General features: G+C 32.8%; 1 protein-coding gene across 2 annotated transcripts; it reads left to right on the top strand.

Annotated features, from left to right (window-relative positions):
* Positions 1-873: 873 nt before the first annotated feature.
* On the top strand, positions 874-10413 carry LOC143041933 (uncharacterized). 2 transcript variants are annotated; one of them, XM_076214078.1, is made up of 6 exons: positions 874-1049; positions 1238-1381; positions 3878-4154; positions 4670-4998; positions 6122-6342; positions 8300-10413. In XM_076214078.1, the coding sequence occupies exons 2-6, from the start codon at positions 1324-1326 to the stop codon at positions 8540-8542; spliced, it is 1128 nt and encodes a 375-aa protein (XP_076070193.1). In that variant the 5' UTR covers positions 874-1049; positions 1238-1323; the 3' UTR covers positions 8543-10413. The 2 variants fall into 2 exon arrangements, with proteins under 2 accessions (XP_076070193.1, XP_076070194.1); XM_076214079.1 differs by lacking the exon at positions 1238-1381.
* The last annotated feature ends 1930 nt before the right edge of the window (positions 10414-12343 follow it).

Below are 12343 nucleotides of genomic sequence, written 5' to 3' on the forward strand. Positions count from 1 at the left end.
GAATTAAAATATAAAATTGTCGATTCTAAAGGAACCACATATAACATATTTTTGATACCTAAAACATTTTTTTCGGTAAGTACGACAATAATATTTAGAAGAAGAATATTTATAAAAATACTAGTTTGAGGCAGCATACTTTCAGTACACGTAAATAAACTCATCATAGATACCAGGATTAAAATTTTATATTTACGCCAGACGTGCGTTTCGTCTACAAAAGACTCATCAGTGACGCCCGAATCAATAAATGTTAAAAGGCCAAATAAAGTATGAAGTTGAAGAGCATTAAGGACCAAACATTCCTAAAAGAGAGTCGGAAGATACCAAAATATTGTTCAAGTGAGATACTAATTCACATGCTACACCGTCGTGTTGCACATGTACAAGTACACAATTTTTATCAGTCAAATTTGGAATGAAACGTTCGAAAACAATAGAACTCGGTTATCGTAACAATTGGATCATCTTCTTTATCTGTGAAATAGATTAGTAATATTCAACCAACTCGTGGTTCTGTCTGTATTTTTTCTCTCTCAAATGAATGACTTTATAACTTCGCCATAGCCACTTGAAACTCTTGATAAATAAACCCCAATATATGCAGCAACTTTCTGTCACGCAAATTGTAATAGGAAAAGAAAACTCTTGAATATTGTTTCAACAAAGGAATATATATACTAAAATTTTTACTGTATTTTATATAATTGCACTTTTCATAAGATATAGAAAGGTACATCTTGAAAAGCCCACAAGTTTTTAAAAAAAAATGTTTTTCTCGATTTTCTTATTCAGTTCCATGCTCCAGTTGCTTCCAATACTTCCCGATTGATCCTCTGAAGTACAGTTATACATGTGTAACTCGATATTATAATTATGCATACTACCATGTTTTAATAGGATTACTTCACTATGCCTGACCAAATACGTATATTTAATGAAAATGAAAAGTGAAAGTAGCGTCATTAATGCATGAAGTGAGATCCTATGTTTACAGAAACCATGGGAGTGGTATTGTGACAAAATACATCATAGGAAGAACTTACATTGTAAGTAGAAATTAATTTATTTTTTTAATGAGATGTTTCAATACAAGTGTATAATCGAGTATGAAATATTTGTAATTAGATATGATTATGAGAAGTTTCTATAAAGGTGAATCCAAAACTTTGATTCGAATTAGATATGTTTCAAAATTCATATAAACTAATTCGTATGTATCGTTTTCTTTGACAAGTATGTATATGTGTGAACAAAGGATCGTTCCAAAAACAAAAGTCTGCTAATTTAACAAGAACGTCTAGTGAAAGAGAGTAGTTAAACATGGATGAGGATGAATCGTATGAAGAAAACTCCGTCGGAGATCTAATTCATGAACGAGGTACTCTATACTTATTAATGTAATTCAGAGGTTTTACACAAATCAAGTGAGAAGGAGTATTGTAATTACAAAAACTTATAAATTAATTTGTTTAACATAAGATTGGAATGTATTGCTACAAATATCTGTTTTTGAAAAATAAATTCGAGATCATTGAAATGCACTGTCATGTAAATTTGAATAAGAAAATATTTTTTCAAAAAACACAAACAGATACTAGTACATACTATTCCTTTTTGGTATATTTTCTGTCAATACCATTTTTTGCAGAGGTTTGGTAGGAACATAATTAAATCAATACATCAGTAGTTAAACTATAATGAATTTGACAATTTTAAATGTCCTTCCGTTTGAAATCTTAAATGGGGAAATACGTTTAATGAATGAGGATGTGTAATGAGAAAAAGATCCAATATAGGTTTATAATTATCTTTTTCCCCCAACCAAGGATTTTAGAATTGAAAAAAATACTTATAGTAGGTGTTTATTACAAATAAGGATTTTCAGATGATTACCACAACCTTTTCATTTGATAAGAACAATATTTTGAATTGACTAATTGAATAAGTTTGTTCACACACAATTTCATTTGGTTGAACCTTTTCTGAAGTAGACATAAAACTCTTATCTTGTACACAAGCAATTTATTTCTAGTAAAACAAAGTTTAAACAACGATTTGAGAACCTGTTCATTAAAATTGTCTTTACATTTTTGTGTATGTCATTATCATTTTGGCATTTGTAAAATGGATTGGTTTTCCCGTTTGAATGGTTCTACACTAGTAATTTTGGGGCCTTTTATAGCTTGTTGTTCGGTGTGAGCCAAGGCTCCGTGTTAAAGGCCGTACGTTGACCTATAATGGTTAACTTTTATAAATTGTTATTTGGATGGAGAGTTGTCTCATTGGCACTCACACCACATCTTCCTATATCTATAAACAATACAATATAGAATAGAAATAAAACGAAATGTTATGAAATGAACTGTTTGATAGGTAATCAATGTGTTTATTCATCTATGCATGTGTTAGATTGTCTACATGCACGCTGTCTGCATAACTGTTGTTCAATCATTGAATAAATATTTCGATACAACTTTCAATATATAATAAGTACATTTTGGTAATTTCTAAATTCTATTTTATGTTTTACTCGTGTTCGTGTTGTTTATTCTTTAGTTTTCTAGGTTGTGTCATGTGTACTATTGTTTGTCTGTATGTCTTTTTCATTTTTGATCATGGCGTTGTCAGTTTATTTTAGATTTATGAGTTTGACTGTCCCTTTGGTATCTTTCGTCCCTCTTTTACTCCAAATTTTTCCTTTATTTTTCAAAATATGCACCTTGGTAAACACAATTGGCTGGCATATTCTATTGATATACACTTTCTGTTTCAGAATTTGATTCGAATGATTTTCATATCGCCAGCCAAGTAGTCAGTTCATTTATGTCGACATGAATTATCATTGATGTGGTCATAATTATAAATTAACTGTTTACAAATTTAAATTTTTGAAACACTAAGGCTTTTCTACCTCAGAAAGAGATTACCTTAGCTGCATGCTTGGTGTATTTGGAGAACGTTTAAGAAATTTTGGTCCCCAATGCCTCTCAACTCCATACTGTCTTTGGCCTTTAACGCTTTTTTACTCGAGCGTCACTGATGAGTCTTTTGTAGACGAAATGCGAGTCTGGCGCAAATTTTAAGTTTCTATCATGGTATTTATGATGAGTTTATAAACATATATAAAAGGGTAATGGCATAGCATATATAGAACTTATCGAGTTTAAATAAAGAAAAAGGCAATAGTAGTACACCGCTATTCAATAGAAATAAATCAATTTTACTAAAAAAAAAATCAGGGTTATAAACCAAAACCGAGGGAAACACATCAACTATAAGAGGAAAAAACGGAACAACAGAACTATTGAACTGCTACAAAAACTCACCAACATACATAGAAACGAACTATTTGATAATAACTGTCATATTCCTGACTTGTTGCAGAAAATTTTAAGAAAATATGGTGGGTTGAATCTGGTTTTATGGATAGCCACACCTCCCGCTTATATGTCAATGTTAAAATATGGCTTAAATACATTACAAAATGTGTTACATCTCCACGTTAACCATTCATGGAGGTTTTCAAAATAAAATCAATGTATGCCGATTCTGAACTCAATGCCGCATCAGTAAAAAATGAGCGACTGACAAAGGATATAGGTTTTTTTTTAAATGGTCGCTAAGGGATCGTTCTCTCACGGAAGGTTTATTTAAAACAAACTTAATTTGACCGATATTAGGTTTAATTTTAAGAAATGTTTACACAATATGTTTTTCGACCCTGTGTAATCACATTTGACAACCAAATGAATGATGAGAGAATGTTTTGTATTAATTGGTGATCAACAATGACAGCGAATAACTGACTCAACTTCAATTTTTCAACCAGAGGGAATAAATTGAATCCTAATTATGAAGATATTTTTTTTTGTAGATGCAAATGAGGTAAATCAAGATTTAACAGAAGAAGAGGAGGATTCTTGTTATGGACGGAAACAAGAACTTCTTCATGACTGCAAGCGTTTAACCGAAAGTGCCAAAAAGCCATTGAACGTTGCTGTCATTGGACCACCAGGATGTGGTAAATCGTCGTTCCTTAATACTCTGTTTGCTAGTCTAAACAGTGATCGCTGGTACGAATATGCTAAAAGTGGTAAATTCGGAAACCATGAAGGTGTCATGGGTATGCAAGTTACAAGACGTCTGAGAAGGTAATCTTTTTTAATTAAAGGTTTTGGATCTGTATATCAATTAATTTATGTTCTCTTTTTTAAATATTGAAAGTTTTTGACAAAAAGCTTATTATATCTGCCATGACTCTTGTAAGTTTACGCCAACAATATGTCAGCATATCAAACTTCTTGTTGTTATAGGTAATTAATATTAGAATCAGTATTAACTTATTTGTTGGTATACGTTTTAGTAAATGATAGACTTTCATTTTACATAGGGTTAATATTTTCCATATCCTTTTACATGTTTGCTCTCATGAGAGAACCTGAGAAAATCCGATTTATCTATTATGTTTTTAACTTTTTTCTGAATATTAATATAATAATCCGATAAAACATTAGTCTTTTTTTTTTATATGATTCTTTTTAGTCTATGCCGGTGTGAATTAATTCGTAAAACATTTATATTGCAATTCTTGTTCTCAGGTCACTAAAGGGATTAAAGCTAATCAATTTGGTGTCCCCTTCACTATTTGTTTTCTATAATATTTCAGCTTCACAAAAGAAGAATATTATAGACAGAACGATCAATGTATGTTACCTACATTTATAGATATGACTGGATTTGAAAATGATGATTCCGTGATAACTGAAGAACTCTTATATCTTGTCTTATGTGGAAAAGTTAAAGAAAAGGAGGCGTTAAATGACATTGTGACATACGGAAGATTGAATGGAATTGCAGCAATGAGAACGATGTATAGAACTAGATTATTTTCATACAGACCAATAGATAGGATCATCATTGTGTGTTCGTCAAATCCAGATTCTGCCATGCCTACTGCACTATTAAAAACAGTGGTTAATGTTGCCAATGAATTAGGTAATACCGATATTAGATATCACATTTGAAACTTATTCGTGAATTATATTGATATTACTTTTTTTTATATATATAATGATAAAATTTAAAGCTTCATGTAATATTAACATAGATATCACTTTGATTTATTTTAGTTGGTTAAAAGATATTTGGTGAGTCCTGTAAGATATACGTTGTACATAATTATCAATGTTTTAAAGCAATCATCAATTGATTGAAGATAGATCTAAGATATATGTATATTAGTATAAACGTTTGATCTTTAATATGTGCGATTGTGCTCGAAACATTTTAACTTTGTGAAATGTTGACGGAGTGTGGATTCTCATTGTGAAAGATGAGTGCAAAAAAACGAAAAACTTTTCTCGATTCTTATAAAATTCATGCAATTTCCTCGGTTTCTGTTTGCAACCTTGATTTGCTTCTCTCTTCTTGGTCGAGTTTAGATAAATGTTGATTACGATCTGATGAATTACGAATTAAAATCCAAAGTTGATGGATACATCAGAAGCTGGCAAAATTAAATGAAGCCTACTATAATTTGATGTGGTTTACTATAACTATAAAAGAGGGGCGAAAGATACCAGAGGGACAGTCAAACTCATAGATCGAAAATAAACTGAAAACGCCATGCAAAAAAGAAGAAGACAAACAGACATCTAATGGTATACAAGACACACCATAGAAATCTAAAGACTAAGCAACACGAACTATATCGCCATTAATTCTAACATTTACTCCGTTGACTGTTTGATTTTAATGATATTGATCAATGGAATACAAAATGCATTAATAAATTGCAGGAGATAATTTTGCAAATGCATTGAAATATTTAAATTTTACTTCAATCAAGTGTTTTAATCAATCAGCAAGGCACATTGCATAATGCATATGTAACTGGATTAAATATAAAATGCTACAAAGATTAAACATAGTCATTGCAATTTCAAGAATTTATTTTAAAGTCTTCATTACTGGCGTTTAGCTATTCGATCAAATTATCGTTATTAGCAGTAAGAAAAGGAAATGGTTAAAAAATGTACAGAGTTCCAGTATTGCATAAACAATAACACTCGAATGAGCCAGTCTAAATAAACGATTGTTTGTATATTTAATTTTATAGACGTAACATTTTATGGTGTAATGACACATGCTGATGTATGTAGAGAAAAATATGGTAACAGAGTACAAGAAAGGGAGAAACTGTTTAGAGAATACCTTGGTTTACCTGGGAATAGATTGGCAAATGTAATTAATTACTGCTCAGCTGTGGATCCTGATCGATCATTTGAGGATACTCTATTACCAGCTGTTGATGTACCTGTTCTGAGACTTTTGAGACAGGTATTGCCCAAAAATTTAATTTCAAATGCAACCGTGTTTGTGTTTTAATTGCGGTTACAAGCACAGGATACAAGAACCAAAATTGTGTTTCAATCTTGTAATTGCATGTCCCGTTACGAAATAATTCCGAGGGGTTGTGTATTATGTTGGTGTTCGTGAAGTTAAGGAATCATGACAGATGAGGAGAAATAGTGTATAATGTAACCTTTTAATCAACAAATATTTAATCATACACATGATAGGCTGCAACTTAAGAAAAAAGTAAGATAAAGTTTTCCAAGAAAAACGCCCAATCAAGCACTAATGTATGGAGAGAACCATTCTTTTTTATCCTGATCGTTAAGTACATCAAATATTTATTAAAATGACGGAATAGAAAACGAGAGTTTAGTTTTCTGTAACTTCCTTCTTATCCCATAAAAAAATCAAAACAAAATTCGCAATAGCTTAAACAAAACAAATCTAGTAAACAAAATTCGCAAAAACTTAAAACAAAACAAAACAAGTAAACAAAATACGCAAAATCTTAAACAAAGCAAATTAAAAAGATAAAAGAGAGAGATTTTTGTTCATGATCAACATATTAACACTTCATGGTTTAAGAAATATTCTAAATTAATAATGAGTGGGTGTGTGTTTGTGTATGTGTGTGTTTGTGTGTGTGTCTGTGTGTGTGTGTTTGTGTATGTGTGACTCTGTGTACGTGTATTGATCTAAATGGTTTTGTATGTGTGTTGTGATGTGTGTGTTTTCTTTTGATCAAGTAGATAATTTACTATTGAGCGTTGAGAACTTTGTCATCTGTTTTACAAAAAAAGTATTGACAAAGATACCGAACTCTCAGGTTGATTCAAACAGTATGAAGTCCATAAAACGTGACAAAATCAAACGATAGACTTTTTCAACCAACGGAACGAATTGAAAAGAACTTTCCTATTCCTGGCTGGGTTTTATATGTAGCTTATCATTACACTTGTATGACAGTTATTTATAGTTCCGTTACCGGTACCGATATATATAAACATAAGGTGAGTCGATCAATCAGACATAACTGGTTAAAAACAAACAGTAGTATATAAACTCATCATAGATATCAGGACTAAATTTTGTTTATACGCCAGACGCGCGTTTCGTCTACAAAAGACTCATCAGTGACGCTCGAATCCAAAGAAGTGAAAAAGGCCAAATACAGTACGAAGTTGAAGAGCATTAAGGACCAAAATTCCTAAAAGTTTTGCCAAATATAGCTAAGGTAATCTATGCCTGAGGAAGAAAAGCCTTAGTTTTTCAAAAAATCTATTAAATTTTGTAAACAGTTAATTTATAAATATAACCATATCAATGATAATTCATGTCAGCACAAACAGTGCTGACTATTGGGCTTGTGTATACCGCTTTTCAAAAGTCATTAATCGATTCAGCGAAAATAAATCTCAGTCACAAACCAAAACCGAGTGAAACACGTCAACTACTAGAGAAAACAACGGTACAACATAACTACTGAACTTCTACAAAACAAACGCCAACATACAAAGAAATTGACCTTTTTTATAACAACTGCCATATTCCTGACTTGGTTAAAGACATTTTAAAAGAAAAAAAACGGTGGGTTAAACCGTTTTTAAAGCTGGCTGAACACTCAGATAGGTGACAGTCGCATAACACTCCACTATATTGCATTTTGACAACAATTGGTGGACAAAACAATTAGACAAAATAGGTAGAAATGTAAAAAAAAAAAGGGGGGGGTACAGCAATCACTATTGTGTCATATATAATCTTGATCACTATATAAATAAACAAATATGACAACAACAAAAAATATACGGCATACAGATAAAGCACGTAATCGTTAATGTGACAATAATAAGGATCTCAGTGTTTTTTTTTTTCGAATTGTCTTTTCACAATGTTTTAGCATTTCTTTTCTTTGTTTTTAAATCCTGTATCATTTCAGATATTGACACCGGAACCCAATGATTCAGTTATGCACTTTGAAGATTGGTTCAACATGTTGAAGGCAGCTTTCTCTACCACCAAGTCTTTGTTTTACTACGGAATTCGCTCTTTTGTCGCTGTAGACAGTAGAGTAAAACTAGCCATCTTCATCGCAAGCTTAATCATTGGTTTGGTTTTGCTACTTTTCATACACACGTTATGCGAAATTTATGAATTTATCATTCGAATAAGGGATCGATAAACATTGGATCATTGGCGTAGTTAAAATGTATGTATTTGCTCCGCTGTTTTATTTCGCAATTTATTTTTGTCAACAGTACTATGAATGGAAATGTTTTCACCAATTCTTTTTTATATTATTGATGTTTTACAAATTTAGTATATATATTAGCTTGCATATAATTTAGGCGTGGTTTATTCGTGTAAAGAAGCTTGTGTCTGCATGTGCTACTCTTATTAGTTGTTCCTTATTTAGAAGAGATACACGTGGCAGAATTCATCTTTGATAATTCTGTTTGGAAAGAGGGACGCTATTTTATATTGTGGAGCAAATCTTTTCTTTATTTGTGCTATACCATAACAGTATTGTTCCTTTTTTCTACGATTGAGAGATTTTACATATCAACCGTCATCTAGATTGGAACTTTAAGCTTTGATTTTAGTTTCCATCCTTGATTTTAAGTAAACTTTTTCACACGTGAGCGGTATCTTATTTTTGTAACATTATAATCAAATTCCATTTATTAACATTATGGCTACCAGAAATCGAAAGAACAAACAAAAAGGAAAATGCCTTTACGAACGTCAGCCTGTAGACACTAGCGAGGACCCATCCACGTGGAATAAGACAAAACTATTCCAGGAATAAAAGGGGATTGATATAGAAGTTCCTGTCGATCTTAATAAGTCCATCATCTTACAACTATTCAACAGTAACATTAAATCCAAAACGAAAGGAGGCAACCGTAACTAAAAATGAAGCAGAAGTTAATCCAGATATCGGAACCCAACAATCCACCCCGGAGCAACGCCCAGTCTTCAACCCAAAGCCGGGGTCTATTTCGATGAGTAACATGTGTAATGCGTTCGTCTCAATGTCCCACTGCTTTTCTGGTTTACAAAGTACTGTTACCCAACTTCTTTTGAGAAATCCCGGAGAAAGGCAGCAAAACACAATGAAAGACGGATTTACCCTACAAAATTGGTACAACTTGTCTAGTACCGTTGAAAACGCTACTATTTCTCATTCCGGAATACAGAAGAATTGTGTATCCATAGACACCAACAAGGGAGCCAGATCAGATCATTTCAATTCATCACTGCAGCGACAGATTATTGACGGTAGGGATGTTAATATTGCTGCCTTACTTATTCCAAACGTAATCGCTGACAGCATTGAAATTAATATCCCTGGGAAACCCGACATAGATTAAACCGTACACTGACCATTAAGGAGTTTATCAAAAGCTTATCCAGTAAGACGCGCCGAACTAGATGCGTATGAAGAAGACATTATTGATATTAGTATTTTAACTAATTTTACGAGTCTAAATATTATGATTACTATAAAATGTGTTCAGCCAAAGCGTCGACACTACTTAGAGAACATCACGTTAAAGTAGATTGGAGTAAAGTTTTAACGTGACTGTGAATTATTCACCCTCGTAGCGTCAGGGATTCAAATCAGCGTATGTAAATTATGACACATGAGCGATCACACTATAGAATTTTCTCCACTGCAGCTGAGAAACAAAGTAAATCATCAAGATGTTAATAGATTCAGAAATGATGATCGTAGCGATAAGTACGGCCGGCCAAAGTATTTTCCGAACGGTAAAGAAACTTGTTATAACTTTAATAGCGTTAGAGGCACGTGTACTAAACGCACCTGTTCTTCCTCACATGTTTGGACCAAATGCCGTTCGCCAGAACATTCACAGGCTCTTTGCGTGAAACGCCCATCAGCAACGTTTTTATCCAATCAGACACATCTGCTTGACCTAAAAACTCCAAAGACATCTCGCAAAATGTGACTAACTTAATTTCACATGCACGATACAACCCAGGTCAATGTCAAACAGCTTAAAAGTGAATTAATGAATCACCCCGTAACACGTTTCGTTGACTATTTATGTAATGGGTTACAAAATGGCTTTGATGCCAATGCAGAAAATTTACTTTTCTGCATTGGCTAGAGGTATAAGGGGAGGGTTGAGATCTCACAAACATGTTTAACCCCGCCGCATTTTTGCGCCTGTCCCAAGTCAGGAGCTTCTGGCCTTTGTTAGTCTTGTATTATTTTAACTTTTAGTTTCTTGTGTACAATTTGGAGTCTAGTGTGGCGTTCATTATCACTGAACTAGTATATATTTGTTTAGGGGCCAGCTATAGGACGCCTCCAGGTTCGGGAATTTCTCGTTGCATTGAAGACCTGTTGGTGACCTTCTGCTGTTGTCTGCTCTATGGTCGGGTTGTTGTCTCTTTGGCACATTCCCCATTTCCATGTTCAATTTTATTGATGCTATGGTTAAATATTATAACATTAAAACAACGGAATGTAAGAAATTTTAAGCACAGAAGAGGTCACAGAAAAATTCAGTTTCAGATCTTATTCACAAAGAACTATGTAACGGTTTCGTTTATGGTACGTTTGAAAATTTACCTTTTAATGATTATCGAGTAAGTTCATTGGGAGTTATGGAGGGTAAATGTTCTTTAAAAAAGCGACTTATTCTAGACTTGTCCGCACCACACAACGATAAACACGTAAGCATCAACCACCTTGTAGACAAAGATGTGTGCTCTATGTCGTATGTCAAGATAGATTACGCAATTTGTCTCATTACTAAATACGGTAAAGGGACAAAACTCTGTAAGTTTGATATTCAAAATGCATTTAAAAATATGTCCAGTGCTACCGAATCAATGGCCATTTTTTGTGTTTTAAACGGGAATCTCTTGATCATTTGTGTTTGCGATTGTCATTCTGATGCCGTAGTAGTCCAAAATATGACAATATTTCTACAGCGATTTGTTTTATAGCAGAACATAATTACAAAGTCAAACATATTCTACATTTACTGGATGACTTCCTTACTGTTGACCCTCCAGAGTTCGATGCTGAAAGAACAACGGCGTTAATGACCATTCTTTTTAATCAATTAAATGTTCCACTTGCGACATTGTTATAGATGTAGTAGTATACAAATTTACAGTATTTTGAAATGTTTTGACAAAATTCATATAAACATCATTTATTTATTATTTGAGTTAAAAACTACATCATCCCTGTCAGATGCGTTTCTCTCGGGTTAAATTTGTTATCTGATTTGTTTTTGCTTAATCGAATTATGACTATTGAACAGCGGTATACTACTGTTGCCTTTATGTACATTTAATAATGATCATTCTAACATGACGTCCTTCAAATGCTTTGAGTACCCACCCGTGGTAAAATATGAATATTGTTTGGGCTGTTCCGATCGTACTCCCGCGTCATATGCTTTTTTATGAATGAGCTACCCGACGTCATAGAACGATAACGTCATCACAACAAGAAAACGCACACAAACGAAACGATGCTAAAATGTGTTATATAAGCCATGTTTTGTATACACATAAGACATATAAATACATATAATATACTTATATAAATTCCTCCAAACCCATCTAAATATGTTATTGTAAATAGTTTTAGCTGCCACTTATTCAGTTTGCCGCTCCGTTCTTTTACGTCAGTTTTATAGTACGTTTATTTATGAGAACGGCAAATAATGCCTTTACCTAGAGCGCTTCGATCCAAAACAATTGCCGTATTTGTCCTATTAGAATCGAAATAATTCATGGGGGCTTGAATATATCTTGATATCTTTACCACGATATCGCTCAGGGTAAAATATTTGTCATAAAGGAACAACCCGTGGTAAAATAACGATATATTCAAGCCCCCATGAATTATTTCTTAATTAATTGAATAATCGTTTATTGAATTCATTTAATTGATTTTCAGTTTTTATTCAGGACCAAAATTGATAAACCTATT

This window comes from Mytilus galloprovincialis, chromosome 8 (assembly GCF_965363235.1).
Source record: "Mytilus galloprovincialis chromosome 8, xbMytGall1.hap1.1, whole genome shotgun sequence".
Lineage (NCBI taxonomy): Eukaryota > Metazoa > Mollusca > Bivalvia > Mytilida > Mytilidae > Mytilus > Mytilus galloprovincialis.